The 20,660-nt window shown below is 41.4% G+C and overlaps 2 protein-coding genes across 7 annotated transcripts in view; one reads left to right on the forward strand and one right to left on the reverse strand.

The window, feature by feature from the left end:
* The window catches only part of LOC109960178 (serine/Arginine-related protein 53-like), a 5,988-nt gene extending 2,060 nt beyond the window's left edge, over positions 1 to 3,928 (reverse strand). The window contains exons 1-2 of one of the 5 annotated variants that reach the window (XR_002274956.1): positions 1,961 to 1,983; positions 1,202 to 1,400 (exon numbers count right to left, since the gene is read on the reverse strand). Coding sequence is in view for 1 of the 5 variants with exons in the window: in XM_020600085.1 (XP_020455741.1) it covers positions 1,202 to 1,400; positions 3,853 to 3,913 (260 nt within the window). In the remaining 4 variants the exon portion in view is untranslated. The other 4 variants (XR_002274957.1, XR_002274954.1, XR_002274955.1 and 1 more) reach the window with 4 other exon arrangements.
* Positions 3,929 to 4,057: 129 nt separating this feature from the next.
* On the forward strand, positions 4,058 to 11,534 carry shox2 (shox homeobox 2). Of its 2 annotated transcripts, none has more exons than XM_020600082.1 (5): positions 4,058 to 4,792; positions 6,469 to 6,677; positions 8,941 to 8,998; positions 9,351 to 9,439; positions 10,187 to 11,534. In XM_020600082.1, the coding sequence occupies exons 1-5, from the start codon at positions 4,537 to 4,539 to the stop codon at positions 10,478 to 10,480; spliced, it is 906 nt and encodes a 301-aa protein (XP_020455738.1). In that variant the 5' UTR covers positions 4,058 to 4,536; the 3' UTR covers positions 10,481 to 11,534. The 2 variants fall into 2 exon arrangements, with proteins under 2 accessions (XP_020455738.1, XP_020455740.1); XM_020600084.1 differs by having other exon boundaries at positions 10,223 to 11,534.
* The last annotated feature ends 9,126 nt before the right edge of the window (positions 11,535 to 20,660 follow it).

Below are 20,660 nucleotides of genomic sequence, written 5' to 3' on the forward strand. Positions count from 1 at the left end.
GGGCCGTTTTCAAAACACCACCCCGCAGCCAGTGGCAGTTGTGGGTTGATGGATGGTGGATGGAGGAAGCAAGGTCCAGCCACTCACAAAGGCATCTGATTATTACTGAACCTCCCCCTTCCTCAGCAACTCTTAAATATCCAAGTGTGATACTTAATACAAGAAATGCTTATCCTTTATGTCTCAGCTGAGCCACACCTTTGCATTCTATGTATTTAAACACAATTTGTGTATTTCAAATGTTTAAGCTGTCAAGATTTGACAGTTATATTGCATATATTGGTCCCCTTTGCAGGGTCCTTATCTGGCAGTCAGTGCAAACAGTATGGGGGCCAAAACTACCAAAAATGGACAGAAGTTTTACTTGAGTTCCATCATCAAAATAGAAACAACTGTCACTTTAAAATCAGAAATGCGGCATTTGTTTAAACTGAAGATAAAAGGTCTTTCACATATTAAACAAGAACACTTTTCTGTGTATTCTTGCTGTTTAAATTAAGTTTCTGTATGTTGAGGAAAACATTAAATAAAATCCAACTACTTTTAAGTATTTCAGTTATTACTAGGTAATGCCATTACCTCCTTTCACATTCACAGATGCACAAATATTTGTAAACCCCAAACAAAATAATGCCCATCATTTTCTGTACAGTACAGTCGTGTGCTAGTGTGTGCAAAATGCACCAAAAAAATGACAAACATTTTTAACAAAACAAATAATGATATGCCACAGTATGTTTTAAGAACAGTGGCTGTAATCCATTTAGCAGCTTCAGTTTCTGGGTTCCAGTGTTGTGAATGCCAGGTCATTGTCTATACTTACTGGGACATAAAATGAACACAGCAATTGGTAATGTTATTAGTAACATCTGAGCTTTTCCTATGGGTCAGTGATTACAGCTATAGTGATAGTGTTCGAGTGTAAAGTACATCAGCCTAAAGTGTTACAATCTCTGGTGACAACTAAACCAGCTACAGGTTTGTGCCTTCAATAAAAGTACACCAAAGTCCTGAATCAACTCTTAAACCGACTGTTCACAACAAACCTCTAATCAGATGTGAATAGGAAGCAGACCACGTGTAATACAAAAAGCCCACACAAGAAAACAAGAAATGTGCATATACAGTAGTTTGTATTTTTCATAATTTGTGTTGTGTGCTACTGGCACGAATTATGAAAGAACAAAGCTTAGGAATGCACCTCCTGTCTCTGTCTCTGTCTCTGTCTCTGGAGCGAGACCGGCTCCGACGACTGGACCTCCGGCTCCGGCTGCTGATCACCCTGCTACCAGACGATGAAGACGAAGAAGAGGAAGAGGAGGAGGAACGTCGCCGTTGTTTTCTCTTCCTCCTGCTCCGACTGTCATCCTCACTGTCAGATGAGCGCCGACCCATGCTGGCTGACAATTGGCATAACATACACAAGAGTAGAGTTTAGCGTTAAGCAATCTCTCGGGCAACCTTTAGCCACAATTTCATACAAAAACTAAGCCTAACGTATGGACATGAAGATACGAGACAACTTAACAACGCCAGTAGTACATTTCTCTATATATTTCATGTAGATATACATAACTATGTATTATTGTAGCACCACACAGTTCTAAATCAGCAGATCAACAGAGCTAGCAAACACAGGATGTACTGTATCTTAGATTAGCAACCCCATGCAGGGAAGTACAGTTATCGTTATGCGGTTTAAATCACCCGAATACGTGTTACAACACTGCTTTCGCACATAATCATAACGGAGATACATAAACATTTGTGTTTTCTGTGGAGACTAGCCAACGGCTAACGGTGCTAACTCCTCTCACGTTAGGATGTAGCTCATGCTAACGTTACGTTAGTTCGTGTTTTGGACGAAACCTTGTAGCTGCCCGAGAGAAACATGTCTTACATTGTAGTCAGTAGACGTTATATGAAGATCAAATATATCTAGCACGACAAAAGCAAATACCCTGAAATGGAAAAACCCGCTCCTCACCTTTAAATTGTCACAGTCATACACGAACCCAAATGTGTACACTGCTCAGAAGACTCTACTCGTCAAACCAGAGAACATCTATCGCGCCCAGACTGCAGAATCGAACACGGAGCAATCGATGGCGTTACTACTCCTATCTTTTGAATTTGATTTTCTTGAATGAGTCCAAAGTTATTAAGTATTTTTGTTGTTGTAATTTTGAGCATAGTTCAAAAGTTGTTAAAAATTAATGTGAACCATCATTAATAAAGAACCCTCATACATAGTTTAATTGTGTTTATGCAGAGGATGTATTAATTCAGTGAGCTTATAATTAATTTCAATTATTGCACGACTAATGTTGGTTATTTGTAAGACGAATAAAAGACCTGTCAAAACTGAACATATGATGTTCATACCAGTGTGGCCGCTACTGACACCAATGACACTGACAGTCAGTGGAGCAGCAACAATTATTTTTAACTGTCAAGTTTTCAGGTATCTCTGTGCAATTCTTTTATTCCAGGGTCCAGTCAATTCAAAACCTTCGAAATGAATAGGATCATGGTGTTGATTCATGTATATAACTTGTCTGGGCTGCTATTTCGTTTTGATCTGATAATAACAAAATTCCCGAGTCGTAACATGTGAATGTGCATAAGATAATAAGATTTTACACCAGCATACACACACACACACACACACACACACACACTCTCACACACACACACACAGAGCTACAAGGGCAGGCAGCGCATCCAAACAATTTTCAGCAATGTAGAATCATTAATTAGGCATCTTCATGAAATTCAAAGACATATAACGGGGCTGAAGGTGGAAAAACCACTGTTGCACTGACAAAGTTTATGAGAGAATGGATCAATAACATGCATAATGTCTGATAAACAATTTAATGAGGGTTTCACTGCAAATAGATACAAGAGGCCGCTTATCACTGCGATTAGGAATTCATCCTACTTTCAGATGCAGCAGAAATAATAGTAATTAATGCCTAAGGTTCAAGCTGAAACATCGTTAATATTTAATAAGGGGAATTGTTAGAAGCCTTGTGTGGAAATAGGGCTTTATAAGGACGATCAATAAACACGCTTAATTTTGCATCAAATTCAACCCGACGTTTTCCAAATCCCGCTGTATCCTGTTACTAGTAAGGCTATATGTTGCCTCTTCTCCTCACTTAATTGCTCTCTCCGTGGCATTCACTTACCTTCGCCGCCATCGTTTATTTATTTTCGCAAATATAGGCAATCGCTGAAAACGTTAATTAGTGAGCCCAATGGCAAGGCATTGCAAGAGGCACTGTAATTAAACGTTTAGCTGCTATTTAACATCCTAATGGCTTAAAGAGACCATTGAGAATTAATATTAAGCGATATAGTCTCAGCAACGATGACCATTTAAAACTCATAATTGCTGATTAGAAGCACTGAATAATTTTTAACAAGGTGCCTAAACGTTTATAACAAGCTTATGTTTAATTTTCATACATTTTAACAGCTTAATGTCATGCATGTGTGATAGTATAGTCTACTACTACTATTGTTATTATTATGTGATAATAATAATAATAATAATTTCGTTTACTATTGGGCTTAGAATATAAAATTAATCTTCCACCGCCGCAGTTCTGCACATTTTTTCACATTAAAAACAATTTATTTCTAATTTTTGTGCGATAAAGTTCCGTTTCCAGCCAGTCGTGATGACTTGGAAGCACAGAAACACGCTGAAAACCTATGGATGATCTGCCAGGCCTAAAGCCAACTGTATGTGGGGTTAAAGCCAAATGTGTTCATGTGAGCTTCCTCTGAAGCTCACAAGTCGCTGTTGCTCCTCTCGGCATCTCCCGGCTGGCCCGCTTTTACCTCCTTTCTCTCCGTGTTTCACCCCCAGATCACGGAGCTGTAGTGAGGAAGGACTCCTCATCCATGTGCTTCCCACTCTCTTGTCATTTTCAGATTTTTTAAGCCACACCCCTGCAGAGAGAGAGAGAGAGAGAGGGAGAGGGAGAGAGAGAGAGAGGAGAAATCCATGACCATCTCCTGGGTGTTTAAAAAACTAACTCAGGACAATAGCAGCGAATGAGCGCTTAATTAAATTAATTAGTCCTTCTTGTCAATCTCGGATTAATGGCCAATAGCGACGGTGCTGCTTAATGTTTTTTTTTTGTTTCTCCCCTTCTCTCTCTCTCTTTCTTACATATCAGTGAAGGGGAAAGGGGGCTCATCCCGGCATCCTGAGGGGAGGTAATTTGCACGGATCAAGGGGGCAAGGCGCCGCAAAGTATAAATACTGTGACTTCAGTCGAGGATCACCAGCAGGTTCCCAACTCCGCTACCAAAGGAGGAGGAATTGGCTCAGAAGATAAATCTTCATCCACATTTTAGGCTACCTTCTTCCAGAGTTGGCAGCATCACTTCGTATCGTTTTCAAGGGGTCTACTTTAAAACGAGCCACACCATTGATGTCTTAAGCTGTCGTGGAGCAAAGGGAGAGAGTGTGTGAGTGAGTGTGTGTGATTTTTTTTTTTAAGAGGAGAGGAAGCAGTGATGGAAGAGCTCACCGCTTTCGTGTCTAAGTCTTTCGATCAGAAGGTGAAGGAGAAGAAGGAAGTGATAACCTACAGGGAGGTGTTGGAGACCGGGTCGACGCGAGCAGGGAGCAGGGAGCCTTTATCCGCGGAGCCGGGGAACCGAGAGGAGGCGGCCGCCGTCAACAGGAACGTTGCGCTCTCGCCGGGCAGGGAAACGGACATGCTCGGCCCGGAAAGAATCAGAGACGCCGGGAGCCCCAAACTCATTGACGGTAGGAGTGCGTGGTGTGCAGTCTTTACCTTGAACAGAGACGTCTAGGGAACTTATAGAGGAGAAACAAAGTCTAGAGTGTAACAGGCTACACCGATCATAGCCACGCGTTGATGTGCGAAACAGAGTTAACACATCTTCATTTTGGCTTGCGATTTGGATCCAAACAGACAGGCCTACTGGAGATTCTGTAGTGTCGTATGTAAGTTACTGATTTTTCCAAGAGGGAAAAATCATCAAGCGGTGCTTTTCTGAAAGCATGGTTTGTTTTTGTTCATGTTTTCCTTGTGCACTCCTCAGAGGCTCTTTATATTTACTGAGACCACTGCAGCTTGGTGGCTTATGTCGTGCTGTGGTCCAGTTGAAAAGTTTCAATTCGTAAATGTAGTGCATCGGAAAAGGCCCCCGAACTATGATAAACAACAATTCAGGTCTCCTGGGGCAAACTAATAACCATTCTTGTGGGCTATAAGATGACAAGACTCAAGCCCAATGTCTTGCATTTTTTATAGGCCTATCACAAGTTTGTACAAAATAGCACAGGTGCGTTGTGGCTCTTTTTTGAACGCTGCAATTTAGCCTTGTTCATATTGATCAGAAGCCTTTTAACAATGGAGCTGGTTTATTTTTATTTACTGCACAAGCGCCATTGATTAAATCTGTATCTTTCACATATGGCGTCAGTGTTTCAGGAAGGCACCGAAATGACACAGATCAGTGCGAGCTGGACGTGCAGGCTCCTGTTTGCAGGTGTGACAGCACATCAAGATGGATCGAATACAAATCTGATGATGTCATATTACAAAAATCAATCGGTAACAGTAGATGGGAGAATTGGTTTGTGTTGTCACCGTCCACCGTTTTATATATAACTGCAAAACGAAACATACTAGCAAATGGAAAAAAGGGGGCAGGATAAAATCTTACTTTAATGGTTTAATTAAATGCAGAAATTAGCCTTTGTCTTTAAGGCTTTCAGCCAGACCCCCATATGATTCCCCTGTTTTTTCTCCTGTTAAATGACAACCTGTTCACCTGTCCTGTGCAGGCTGCTCACTGCGTCTTACTTGGAACAATGTGGGGGACACACAGGACAAGACATAAGAGTTGGGAGGCTTGTAAAAAACGACATCTGTTCGTCATAGGCTGCGTGGTTAAAAGCAGAGCTGCAACGAGCATGTATCAGACATCCAACAGTGGGCTCGGTGTTGCATATTTATAAGCAGTTAATAATTAAAGAGCTTTATGTAGCTCTACAAAACATCCGAGGTCTGATCGCTGTGTGATATTTGAGGGCTGGGAGGGCACGTCTTTCTTTCTCCCATTCTTTCTTCAGCATCACCAAATTACTATGATCAAGGCTTAAATCCAACACGCGTAGGTTGATTAAAATGCGTGTCTCTTTTGTGTTGGCTCCTTGTTTTTAATAGCTAGATGGGGTGCATATTATTCTTTATTATAGCCTTTAATATGAAGTCCAGAGTCTGGGCAGCTACTTAGATTCATTTTAATAACAGGCCTGTGTTTTGAGTTGTATTACGTACTTTGCTTGTGAATGAAGCCTATTTTTAAGAATAAAAACCTTTTAAAAGATGCTATAAATATGTGATACTGAAGGCCATGATGGCCATACAGCCTGCATGATGTTGATGATTCCTTCTCTTTTCGACTGCCAAGGCACCACAGATGTGAAAGAAAGGAAAGAGGACTCGAAGCCCATAGAGGACGAGACACAGACTAAAATCAAACAGAGGAGAAGTCGGACTAACTTCACATTAGAGCAGCTCAACGAGCTGGAGCGGCTCTTCGACGAGACCCACTACCCGGACGCCTTCATGCGGGAGGAGCTTAGCCAGCGACTGGGACTGTCGGAGGCCCGAGTACAGGTAGGACGAGTCCACTACAAATCTTATACATAGAACCAGTATAATCAGAGGGTCATAGATGAAGCACTGACGATATATTTGATAGACAAAATGACCCTTACAGAGCATATTTTAAACCAGACAGTACAGTACAAACAACACCCCCAAACGTCACCATCATGGCAGTGTGGACGCAAAGTGGATGACATGGTGACCCAAAATTTTAAATTATATTATTATGATTATTATAAAAGAAGAAGAAAAATCTGAATGGCATAGAAGAAGAAATAAGAAGAAGAAAACTGAACACGTGTCTTCATTCTGTTTTTCCAAAACAGCTTGTTCTCACTGATTGTTTATTTGCCATTCAGAATAAATAAGCTCAGAGAATGATCGCGTTTTGTTCCACGGAGATGTTTCATGTAGAAATAAAATGTGCTCAGAAATACTTGCTAGCCCACAGTAGGCCTGAATTTGTGCAAGGTTCAGAGGAATCATTTGTCAGTTTCAATGAGGTGAACAGGTTTTTTTATTTTTATTTTTTTTCCTTAATAAAGAAACAGAGCTCGCCATCAAAACAGGATTATTTCCTATTATAGTCTGATGGGATTTTTTTTTTCTCTCTGTCTATTTTGATGATTTAGACCCTGCTTGTATCACGAGAGTCGTTTTAATCGTGACTGTCCAAATCCACCGAAACAAATATGAGCCTGTACATATTTGCCTTCAGTGTTTGGGGTTTGTTGCCACGGTCCTGTTTATCAGAGCTGCTGTGGGTTTTTCATGGGGACAGACCATCTGCGCAGAAACTCAGTAAGGTTTCAGTCAGTCAGGGGAGGGGAGGAGGGCTTCAGACAAGTCTGGTGCAACTGAAGGGGGGGTGGGGGGCATATAGACAATCACTGATTAATGAAAACGATATAATATCTAATTCCAGACTCTTTTTACGGTGCAGGGGGAGGACCCATCACTTGTCTAGCTATGGCGGTCGTTCTGGAAAAATGAAATCATAAAGCAGGCCCTAAAGATCCCCATCTCAAGCTCACCCCCATCCCCACCACCACCACCAAACACACACACACACACCAAAAAAAAAAAAAAAAAAAAAAAAAAAAAAATTAAACACCATTTTTTTCCAGGGCTCTCCCGGCCTGGACTGGAATCTCACCAGTAAGGCGTATTGTGTCCCGAACAAGGAGCAGAGCTCGGGGATTTACATAAATTATGTATTATTTTCCACCCAAATCAAGAACTCCTTCTCTCTGTCTTCTCTCTATTAGAGCGTTATGTCTTTCTACCAGCTGCAGACAGACACCACACATTTGTTTTGATTCCTTTTTTTTAACATTCTGATCCAACCAACATCAGCAGAGCATTTGCTTTTATCATCGCAATAAATTCTACCTGATGCATGCACAAAAGGACGTCCAACTGACGTGCACTATGGTCAGTGAATGAAGCCAGCTGACAGCCCGATCGATATGATATTTCAATCACGCGTTCCCTGTGTGTGTGTATGGACCTAATGTAAGGGAGATTGCAGGCTGACGTGCTGTATTGTGGGCTAATTTAGCCTGAGTTTTGTCTGGGAGATTCAAAGCAGATTATCATAGTAATAAATCGTTTAATCTGATGTTCCGAGGCGTTTCTCTGAAATTGACGCTTGTCGATTTCAACAGGAGGAAAAGAGAAGTGAATCGTCTTTGAAGCTTTTTTTTTGTGCAAGCCCGTGTAATGGCAGTGATTAGACAAAACTGCGAGGCATTTAAAGCATTTCTCTGACATGGATTTTCTGGAGATAAGGGTAATTAATTTCAGCGGACATTTAATGAGGGAGAGAGATGGAAGGAAAAAGAGGGAGATGCTCTCAGATCGTCTTGCTCTGATGCCCAAAAACCGTAATAGCTCTGCTGCTATTCGATATCCGAGAGTCCATTCAACTCTTCAGGGACACTAATCTATAGAAAGATAAAACCAACGCTGACAAGGTTATTTATTATCGTCCAGTAGTCCTGCACATTTCCAACAAGGATGTTTCTATTCTCCTAACGCGATTTTAACGTCCCCCTTTTTCGTAGCTTCACTATATGCTCCAACCCCCCACTTCCCCTTGTCGTAGACTAAATGTAATAATTAAAATCTGGGGTTAAGCAGTGTCATTAATATTTCAGTGCTCCTCGGGGATATTGTTTTTCTGCGGTTGTTGTCACTATGAGAGGAATTACACATGGCCTCACAAGCAGCTGCCAATCAGCAGGTCTCTAATTAATTTCTGTCCCTGCAGGTTTGGTTCCAGAACAGAAGAGCCAAGTGTAGAAAACAGGAGAACCAATTACATAAAGGTAGGCTTTTATCCTGCATGCTACCACAAAGACAAAACTGTAGGCTGGTTTCTACTCTACTCTACTCTACTCTGCTCTACTCTACTCTACTCTACTTTATTACATGGTAACTACATGCTCCAATGTATGTAACATCTTTCATCCTTACGCACTGTTACTCTTTGGGTGGTTGTTTCATTTACAGTTAATTATGCCATCCAAAGTACTGTGATTCCTTTAGTGTGCGTTTATTTTAGGCGTAATTAAAGTTTACTCCGCCAATCAGCTTCCTGCTCACTATTCAGGCTTACAGTTTGCTCTTTGTGCTTGTGAATATTCTCCTCTCAATTCGGCTATCATCTGTGTTTTGCAGGAGTCCTGATTGGTGCAGCCAATCAGTTTGAAGCTTGTCGTGTAGCGCCATATGTCAACGTGGGGGCTTTACGGATGCCATTCCAACAGGCAAGTTACTTTGAAGCATCTAGTCTTAAAACCAGACCAATCCCCGGACTGCTGTCTTGGCACAGGTTCTGCACAAGTGCAGAGACTCCAGTTCCAACGTAGGGGGTAACTAAACTCTTATTACCACACTGACAAACCCACTGTGCCAACACAGCGTAGTCTATGCAGCCTAACTGGAAAATTCCCTCTCTTTTTTTATGGACCATTTATATGGCTATGTTACTGGAGCAAGCAAACATATTAGTAGGCCAGACCTAGTGTAGAATAAATAGGCTGGCTGTGGCTTAACCAAGTCCAGGACTTCCTGGGTGTTTTCTTTTCTTGGTATACTGAACAATGCACCTGTATGTAGCCGGCACTATGGTGGACAGAATAATAAAAACTATGCACATATTTTATACTGCATTTGGTCTGAGTAAAGTCCTGTCCTCACTATGATCACCACTGGCCTGGTCTGGGTCTATTATCTTGTAGCCAAAGGCCCAAGACTCTCAAAGGCAATGAATGTTTGAAGTGAGTTTAGCTGTCATGCTGTTGATGTCCAAATAAAGACTCAAATTTGAACTTTGACAAGCTGGAGGACTAAACCCTGCATTACTAAGTGAATGATCACCCTGCCTGCTCACAGGAGCATACAGTTGAACCACACAACAGCCACACTAGTGAAATGACCCTTCAGACAACCCACTGCAAAGTTAACGCATGTTCTCCCCCTTCTCTCCCCTATCCGTGCGTCCCGTCCCGTAGGATAGTCATTGCAACGTGCCGCCCTTCTCCTTTCAGGTGCAGGCGCAACTGCAGCTGGACAGCGCCGTGGCCCACGCGCAGCACCACCTGCACTCTCACCTGGCAGCGCACGCGCCCTACATGATGTTCCCCGCACCGCCGTTCGGGTTGCCCTTGGCGACGCTCGCGGCCGAGTCTGCCTCAGCAGCCTCGGTTGTGGCCGCCGCCGCCGCCGCCAAGAACACCAGCAAGAACTCCAGCATCGCCGACCTGAGACTGAAGGCCAAAAAGCACACGGCCGCGCTGGGACTGTGACACCAGGAAGACACGAGGGGACACGAGGCGTGCGCACACCCATCCGGCATGTCCGGCTGAGAGACGCTGAACACAGACGCTTACAAAGTGCAAAATATCCATGGACGATATTTATGTTTTCTTCTTTTAAAATGAAGGACGACGAGTTTAAGTATAAAAATACAGGCTATTTATGAGATAAAGAAAAGACAACGAAACACTGATTGTGTAGCTTACACGGACTCGATTTGTGGACGCAAAAAAAAAAAAAAAAGAAAAGTGGCGGATGGGATGTATAGCGAGGCTGGACTGGGTCTGTCTCTGCAGCCATGGCTGAGGAAGACGGCTGGACACCCTGAGGAAGAGGATGATGCAGCTGGGACGGTCGATACTTTGTCAAACAAGGCGAACCATTCTGCAGTTTTGTTCTATTTTAATAGGCTATTATATTATTGTTGTTCTGATTTTATTTTGAACCTATATAGAGGCTGGCCTCGTTATATTTCAAAAACACTTGCTCAATAAAAGGACAGAGCGGGAATTCTTGACAAAATAGAGACCAAATAAATATTCCAAGTGTTTCTCCCTCTTCTGTTTCCTGTTCAAATTCAAAATGCCTCGGCAGTGTTTGCATGAGTTTGTCTTCACGGATGCCGTGATTCGAGCCACCTCTCCCCCCCTCTTTCCTCCCCTTTCTGAGGAAGGGCAGCTCTCAATTGAATGTTTGGCCTCTTTGAACTTGCTGGGACCTCCGCTGGTAAAGGTGAATGGGAGACACACCAGAAATGTGAGATTATGATATATGTGTAGAGGTTGTGCTGGACATTTTTGGTCAGGATGATCCGATCCAGTGTCCACGTACACAAGGTGGTGATCTGTCCCCCTTTTGAAAGAGGACATTATGTCATAAATACCATCTTTACCACAGTGAACAAACCGCAGTAACACGAGGACTGTATGCCAACCGGTACGGACACGTGTACAATATGTTTATACACAAGAAACATGCATTATTTTTATTATTTAGTGGCTTTATGAATGCCTTGTGAGGAATTTGTTCATTTTGTATTTTACTTTGTTTCAGTGTATTAAAAATCATGTGCTTTCTGTAATTTTTGATGTTTTTATAACAGTGAAAGTGAACTGAGGCACGAGTTTCTAAAAAGAGAAGAAAAAGAATATTAATGAAATTGTTTCACTTTTTTCCATCACATGTGAAAAATGAATCCACCGAAACAAAATGTTTTTCGTTTCTATAATAAATTAACAAAAGTTCCTTTAATGAGTTGATATAACTTTTATAATGTGAATTGGCTTTTATCAGCTAAATTAGCCATAACGTCACAGTTTGCTCAGGAACATCAGGAACATGGGTCTGTAATGTGGTCCCATGCCAAACCGATGGCCTATTCATAACTGGGTTATGGAGCGTTTGGAGAGAAGGACTGGTACTGGTACTGGACTGGCACCAGTAGTACAAGCTAGACAAACCAGTAGATAAAGAACAAAAGAGGAGTGGACGTTGGCTAACTCGATAACGTTTTGCAGCACTGGTGAACTTCAAATACACAGTAATGGTTTTATTTCCCTAAGAGGCTACTAATTGTGATTTGTGCTATAATTAGGCCTATATTCTGCTGGAGCCACGAGCTAACTACAACTATATAAAGCAAAGATGTATTTTTAATTTAACTTTATCCACTGTTTTGGTTGTTCCGATTTAGCTTGTAACCTCAATGCCTAAATATTTGGGTACTATCGAAGAAAACATTTAAGATATTGTTAGTTATGATTAAAACTATTGTCAAACATTTTGACATATAGCCTAAGTTCATGGTATTCACTGGCCTTCCTTGGCCTTCTGCCCATCTCCACTGAATGCAATTGTTGCCAGGTTCTGTGTCAAGGCCGGAAGTTGGGTTTAAAAAAGATTCATTAAGGACTGCCTGGCCCGACTTACAGATTTGCCTGATTCATTTCCTGACATCTTAACCGCCTCTTATTGAACATTTAATAAACACCTGACACGGGAGCGTATAATTATCGGTGTCCAGCTCGCATTACCCTTCCGATATTTCCACACAAAACACAATGTCTTTAGCTATTAATTAATACTGATATCACCAAGTCTGCGCTAGAGTCTGCACTGTTTGTGTATCTCGCAGTTTGGGGCAGGATTTAGACGCCAAAACTATTGAATTATTGATTGTGAGCCTCGCCAGTAATGGAGGAGATGGAACTGGGGAAACTGCTGAGCCGGGGGCGCGCACTGCTGCCCTGTGATGGAACAAAAACACCGGGGCCAGGAGCGCGCCTGTCCTGTGACTGTCCCGGCTCTGCAAGTCTGTCAAGTTCATGATCGGTTGTGTCACAATGATCAAATCAGACATTATTTACTACCTATTCAGGCTTTTCATTTAGAATTGTTGGGCCTATGACAACTCATTTTCTTTCAAGGCATAAAAATCCTGCTTCAGAATAAAAATTATGATTAAAAGCTAAGGAAAACATATTATAGTGATATGAGATTAAACCAAATCTCATAAACTACAAGTGTCACTATGCTCATTATTGAGCGCACCACAAGGACATTCCTGTCTAGTTTAATGAAAAGTACAACAGTGATTTTGAGAAGGGATAATTTAGCTCCAAAAATATCCAGCATCACTTTAAGGACGTATCAACACGAGTAGAGTCTAAGCATTGGTACTGTCTCAGTTTCTGCTCTTTCCACTACAGATTCTTGACCATTTTCCTCCCTCCATGAATACAATCCAAAGTTGTGATTCCTGTGTGCACTGTGAGTCTGCTGCTGCTGTGGAGTGGTCCGGCCACTATCAGCATGCCCTGAGGTGTAGTGCTGGAGCGGAGGGCCTCCGCTCTGAGAGGCCCAGGAGACAATGAGACGGGGACACACAAGTGTTCTCCTGATTAGGCATTGAGACAACCAGCGCTCTCGCCCTCCTCTCAACACACTCTTACCCCCCCCCCCGCAGCCAGCCGGGAGCCAGCCCTGCAGGCTCTCCCTGCTTCTCCACACTGGCTTTTCCTTCTCGCTTGCTTCCTGCTTTCCTCCGCTCTCTCCTAACTTCCTTCCTCAGCTTATATGTGCTCTCACTTTTTTTTGTGTCATTGGTTTGGAGGAGTCAAGAGTGGGCCAATTATATGCAAGTTCATTAAATAAATGAAAACAGCTCTGGACACATATAAATCCAAATGTATGTAAGAAAACATACACACCTACACCCTCAAATCATAACAGCCTGGTGAGTCACAACAATGCTCCACACCATGGAATCCTTCATATCAACTGGTGCTGCTTGTTGCTATATTTACCCCACTACAGCCCTAGAGACAAATACACTACCCTCTCATTTCCCACACTTGGCCTTCTATCAAATTGGGGCATGTTAAACAATCACAGAGCAATTTTTACTGACAGCAGAGGGTTTTTTTTTTTGCAACTGGATGGCTAAACGTGATTATATACACTGTTTGTTTGTGTGTGTATGAGTTTATGTGAGAAAGCATGTGAGAGCTACCTTTTCTTTTCTTTCCTTTTCTCTGAGGGCTTGCCTTTGTTACATGTTGGAAATACTCAAAGAGCAGGGCGCACATAGCACCGCACCAAAGACAACAGCCATGAGGAGCAACAGCAGATAAAAGACCAACTTCAAAGACATCAAATGGAGTGAAAGTGAAAAAGAAACCTGCTGAAAACTCTCCCCAATAGCACCCAGGCCAGCAATTAGGACACTGAATCACTGGTGTGACATGCATGCACCTTATAGGCCTGGGTGGCTAACCGCAACACTTGGTGTGGGTTGCAGTCAGCAGAGAATTACAGCATTCATAGAGCTTGACTGTAAGACTGTATTTAATTTCACTGTAGGATGAAAAGTGGGTGTTCACACAGATTTGACCCCTGCTATGACCAGGGAGGCTTAACTGTGGTGATTACAGACACAGAAAAACAACAGTCTCTATCTCCAGCTCCAGCTATTCAGCAGCTAAGAAGAACAAAACAAAACAGAGGTCAGAACAAAACAAGAAGTCTAATTGTTTCACTGTTTCCTCTTTAGGTGCCCCAGGGCAATCTACACATTTTTATGTACTGGGTGCATTTTATTTGTTATTAATTCATTTCCAGTTGCAGCTGGTTCACAGATTAGGGAGATAACATAATGTATAACTCCCTGCCCCGGGGAGGAAGACATAACAAGGGTGTGCGTTGAGACCTGTGGGCATTAGTCACTCTGAGGGGATTTTATTGTTTCCACTGAAAAAAGGTGACATTTGGTGTATTGTGGATGCACTGGGGGTGAGTTTGTGTGCACCTTTTGTGGGTATGGATTTATGTGTGCACTGTGGTCTCACAGAGGAAGAATGTGAGATCAAAATGAAATGCTAAGACAGAGAGAGAGCGAGAGAGAGGGAGAGGGAGAGTGATGAGGGGCACACAGTAAATGTTAAACATTTGGCCCAGTGCGCTCTGTATTTACAAGCTGGTAAGATCCAATCATCCGTGTGTGAGTATAATCGAGTACTTGCTTTTCAATCATCAGATTTGTTTTGTACACAGACTCTTAAATTACAAAAAGCCTTTTGGAAACACAGGCCTAATTCAACTCATATTGAATGTATTCACGCTGCCTTAAGTTTACAGAATGTCATTTTAAAATGTTACGAAATGACAAAAAAGCCGACAAATCACCCAATATTTGTATCAGGATGCTCAAGCGTCTTTTTAATGTGGGTAAATCCAGGGAGGTCTGGGATCAATCATTCTGGGGTTAAATGCTTTTTCAACATTCCGTCCAGGGAGCCATTTATGACCATTTGTATGTGTGTCAGCCATATTCGAACACTCTCTGAGCTGGTGACAGACATGTGTGGTCAAGGCAAAGTTTAGATATGAAGGAAAATAGCCCCCAGTTATCAGTATCAGCATCAATCACCTGTGTGCCGTAAATGTTACACTCATAAAGCTGTTAGTTGTTTTCACATAGCCATAAATCTAAGTATGTGCAGTACAAAAATCAATACATCTTACTGATGTTAGAAAACATACAACTCTGTGATGGATATGGTGCAATGTAATTACAGTTTTTCATTGGGTAGTTGCATACAAACACATCATAACTTTATGAGAAATGCATTGGTATTGTGATTGCAACCTAAGAAATCTGTAAACATTTTATGTTATATTTACTATTTGAAATTGGCCTGAACTATTGGCAAACGTGTCCACGGGAAATGTTTATTATGGGGAGCATCCAAGGAAACTGAAAACATGATTATGTAAAGTTGAAGATTTATTTTTACAGAAAAACTCAAGGTATGGACCCTTGGACATGTTAGACTTGTTTAACATGAACTATTCTGTAGTACCCAGCTGTTCAACTTAATTTGAGATATACAGGCATTAAGACCATTAGATTCATTAAGACCAGGCAACCAAAATCTGTCACTGAATATTTCCTCATACACAATGTTTGTAAAATTTAACCAAGTGTTGTATGTCATCTAGTGTTGCACGATATACCGGTACTAGTATGGTACCGCGGTACTGAGGCATTTAAAATGGTACTATACTGCATTTGGATGGGACCGGTACTTGCAGCGCCGCCGGCAGCGCCCACCCGCAACAGAGGAAAACAGAGCAGGAAACAGCTTCCTCGTCCTCTGCTCACTGAGCAGCGTGGACTGGAGCAACAAACGGAGCAGAAGGAAAGCTTGGAGAGAGCAGAGACGTTGGAGAGGGAGAGAGCGAGAGAGAGAGAGAGAGAGGAGCACGGAGAGGAGAATGGCTGCTGTAACAGTCACCACCCCGCAACTTGTGGACAAACGAGGGGCGCGAAGTGCTATATGGTAGTACTTCGGCATAAAAACAAATGAGCAAGGAGAGGCAATTAACGTTGATGCGCCATTGTTTCCTGTCAGACGCTGTCATTCTACATTAAAGTCAAAAAATGCCTCTCTGCATCTCCCCCACCTCTTAAAGATAAAACTGAAAAGATTATAACAGGCAATTACTACTGAACAACAACTACTAAATTTAATTCTATCGGGGTAGAGGAAGTATTTAGATGCTGCAGCATAAACGAACAAGCAAAAGGCCATGCACTGGAAACACAGCTAAAGTATATAATATTAGGAAAATGTCCTTAGAATAATAAAAGGAGTCATAATCCATGGAAATACCCCCTTTAAAAGTGTTACTATAGTAAAATGAATGTTACCGGATTATTAGTAGGCTAATGATGTGTTCATGTCTAAGTCTACTACTGCATGTTGCTGCAGCTGGTTTTGGTGGAGTCAGTTGAACCATTTTACATGTTGTTGTGTTGTTTCATCTAAAACAGTGCATCATCAATAAACAATCATTGATTTTGTGTATAAAAACCTACCCTTTAGAGTAACTAGGAACTAAAACTGTCAAATAAGTGTAGTGCAGTAAAAACTACAAACATGGCCGTCTGATTTGTAATGAAGTAGTAAAAGTAGCACATAATGGAACTACAAAAGTAAAAGTACCTTAAATAATCTATCTATCTGTGTGTGTGTACATAATACCCTCATTCCAGTTTACACAGATCATTTAACTTCAGCAACTACTATATTTTTTACAGTGTCATATCAGATTGTATCAAACGTTATGACATAGGACTGTCACTCACTGTATCCATCCTTTCATTCATTGCTAATGTGGAATCCATGAAAATTAAAGTTTACCTATCCTGAGTACCTTCCTGTATATTAATAAGTCTTTGGGGCAGTAGAATGTGGGAGCAAAAGGTCAAGTGCTGTAGAAGTAATAGAATTTTAAAGCAGGAAGGTGTCTGTCACACGGGGCATCTTATTCAGATGTTTTCATTGATCCTGCCACTTGTGTCCACTCATTGATACAGCAGTATTGACAGCTGTATTGCTATGGTGATTTACCCCTTAGGCATGTGCATGTGCATGTAAATCGCTGTCCTCGGGCTGGAAGATAAATACATACAAGAGCCACACACACACACACACGCGCATGCCACATTATAGGCTAATAAGATGAACATGAAAGGTATATATAATAGTGGGGGACCATGTCAAGTTCAACTGGGAGTGGGATGCGTGTGCTTCTGGGTGAGTCACTGGTGGGAAGACCGCATCTTGTTTCATTGCAGGCTAATGTAAATTGATGTCACAAACTGAGAGAAGGACAGACAAAATGCGAAGAGCTGACTGAGCTGCACTATGGGACAGACGAGGCATCGGAGGAAGCAGGCCCCCATAGTGGGTGCAACGTTCTATTGGATTACAGTGTTGGCTCAACAATCTGCCAACGTCTAATTAAATAGGCCTGCATTAGTTTCCTGCACAGCGAGGGGTGTGAGAGAAGGACACTATCTCATTCTGAAATGGGATGTAAAAATAGATCTTGCACGTTAGCCCTCACTTGTGCTCCCTCCCTTTCGTGATATTGCTACTTCTCGGTATGTGACAGCCTCGCTCTGTCTCTCAGAGTTTCTCACACTCTTGTTTTTCTGACTCTTTATATCATTCTTCTTGATATAAACAAAACAAACTGACTATTAGAGTTTGTCTGGTTATTTATATGTTTATTTAGCGGTTTTATTGATGACTAGACCTTGTGAAGCAGACAGTGGAAAAATGGGGAAGCTGTTTGCTTCAACAGGAGCTGGAGCTTTTTCACCAGAAACACTGGAATGCAGTGAGTGCAGAGTACAAAACTTTTCCTCCTTTTTTGTTTTGAAATGGAAAAAAAAATTAAAGGAAGTGACACGTATTAAGAATGAGCTTCAGTGGAATAAACAGGATAGTGGAAAGTGGCGGCATTAGAAAGACGAGAGCTATGATATGAGCAGAAGAGATAGAGAAGAGAGATGGAGGTGCCAACGACATGAGTGTGCCAAAGAGGAAGCACTTTGTTGAGCTAAAGCATGTTTGAGAGACTGCCTTTTATCTTAATGATGACATAGACCCTTTTAAAGGGTCACATGTAACACATTGTCTGCTGGAAGTGCTCTTGCAGGACCACATAAAAGAAGCTGAGGACAGGAGTTGGTTTAAGTCAAATCCATGTCAGCAAATCTTGCTTAATGTAAAGCACTTTGCAACTGAAATGTAACATAGACCCACAAGGGTTCATGGTAATCACTTCTATAACTTGTGACTCACAAAAGTTCAAAGCCTGTTTTCTCTATGAAATTATGTTTTCTGTTTTTTAACCAGTGTAAGACCAATGACAATTTAAAGGAAAAACCTGAATAACTGAGTGGTCTCCTACAGGATGACAGTGCTCCCATCCATAGGTCACGAGGGGTCACTGGATGGTTTGATGAAAATGAATCATATGCTGTGGCATTCACAGTCTGAAAGGTGGGAGGTGCTGACTTAAGAACAACAATACCTTAAAGAAGTAGCTTGACATTTTGGGAAATGCTATTATTTCCATTCTGGTGGAGAATTAGGCATGATGCCACTCTTGTGTCTGTGTTTTAAATATAAAGAGATATTAGTCAGTTAACTTAACTTATGGCTTAGCACACTGGAGGAAATATTTAGCCTGGATCTGTCTAGAGATAAAAAAAAAAAATCCACCTACCAGCATCTTTAATGCTCACTAACCAACATGTTATATCTCATTTATTGTAGTCAATCCTAACAGAAAACAAAGTAAAACTAGGCAGCTCAGTTTCCCCATAGTACCACTAAATAAATGTATGGATCAGGATGATGACCTGAATCATCACCAGAATGTAATGGACTGTTCCATGGGCCATACCTTACCTCTCCAAAAAGCATTCATTACTTTTTCAGTTACACTGTGAACAATCCAACAAACAGCGATAAACACATAACTTCCTTGGCGGAGGTACAAGTCTTCAGGAAGTTACTGTGCCAGGGACATAACCATGCCCGTAAAACAACAAACTGACTTTTTTACTCAGAAAGTTGTTATGCTAAGAAAATTCAATCTTTTAGTTGAACAAATCTGCATGATCATTAGAGCAACTGAGCTAGAGCATTACATTGCTTGAGATTTACATTCAGAACACTGGAACAGTAACATGAGATCATCTCGATGGTGTTTCCATCAAGCAGACATAATTTTAGTGATAAACACTCCAGGGGTAATTTTCACTAGAATATATTGTTTGCAGTTGTAAAAAGAAAGACCCAGTTAGTAGTCTGTGACTATTGCTAATCCGTCTTCAGATGGATACGTCACTGTCCTGTAGCTCTTCAAGACTGTACTAATAAACAATATTACATTGGTCCATATGTGGCGGTAGGTTATATGGAAAAACAGAAGCAATATGATATTCTGGGCTTGCAGAGCACAGTATATATAGACCTGCGCCACTGCTAATAAAAGCATTACTATAACCTTTTTGTGCAGTAACTTGGTTTGAGGTTTGTTTAACGTGATCAACGTGCCAAATCGCACATTCTAAATGACAAAGATTATATTGTGTCCTACATGTGCATTAAAAACTCAAATGCATTCACAGAAGCTTTTTTAGTAGCATCCAGCATTTTTTTTACTCATACAAGGCTTTACAAAGCATAATTGTACGGTTTGTGCTGCTCCTAACATCAACAGTTCTTCATATTAGTCACATTTGTTTATTTTATTCCCTAAAAGACATTTCTCTTTTGTGAGCGGTTGGATAAATAAAGCACTGCCTTTCTGAGAAAGCTTTTAGAAGCTTGTGTCGGAGTAAATGTAATAGGTCTTTATACTATTTCCTCTGGATGATATTTACAATCCCAACACTCATATCACAGTGCTTTTCCCTAAATACTATTAGAAATAATTTGGAGAAACAGCAACATCCTGGAGTAACTGAACTTCTCATAAATGTTCATTCAATTGGCTCTATGAGAAAAATGTGAAATGAAAACCTGGGTTGAGAGCTTGCAGACCACAGAGATGGTGTAGTGTGGTCTGGAGGGGATGTGTGGACACAGAAGAGATTTGAGAACTGTAAAAACACATCCCTCTGGCACCATTATATAAGCATACATATGGGACAGTAAAAATGGAAGACGACACTTTAAATGACATTATTATAAAATGCAATACTCCTGGAATGATCCCTTATTAAATTAGACCCTATGATCCAAGATGAATTTCCCGCTTCCCTAATCCATCAAGAGGGGAATATTAAAAGATAGGCCTCAACTG

The sequence above is a fragment of the Monopterus albus genome, unplaced genomic scaffold, assembly GCF_001952655.1.
Source record: "Monopterus albus unplaced genomic scaffold, M_albus_1.0 scaffold45.1, whole genome shotgun sequence".
Classification (NCBI taxonomy): domain Eukaryota; kingdom Metazoa; phylum Chordata; class Actinopteri; order Synbranchiformes; family Synbranchidae; genus Monopterus; species Monopterus albus.

What these genes read in the sequence shown, in the direction of transcription:
- shox2 (XM_020600082.1), top strand. Translation starts at nt 4,537, where the DNA reads ATGGAAGAGCTCACCGCTTTCGTGTCTAAGTCTTTCGATCAGAAGGTG. An exon ending in GGAGAACCAATTACATAAAG is followed by an intron (nt 8,999 to 9,350) that starts GTAGGCTTTTAT and finishes TGTGTTTTGCAG; the next exon opens with GAGTCCTGATTGGTGCAGCC. An exon ending in TACGGATGCCATTCCAACAG is followed by an intron (nt 9,440 to 10,186) that starts GCAAGTTACTTT and finishes CCCGTCCCGTAG; the next exon opens with GATAGTCATTGCAACGTGCC.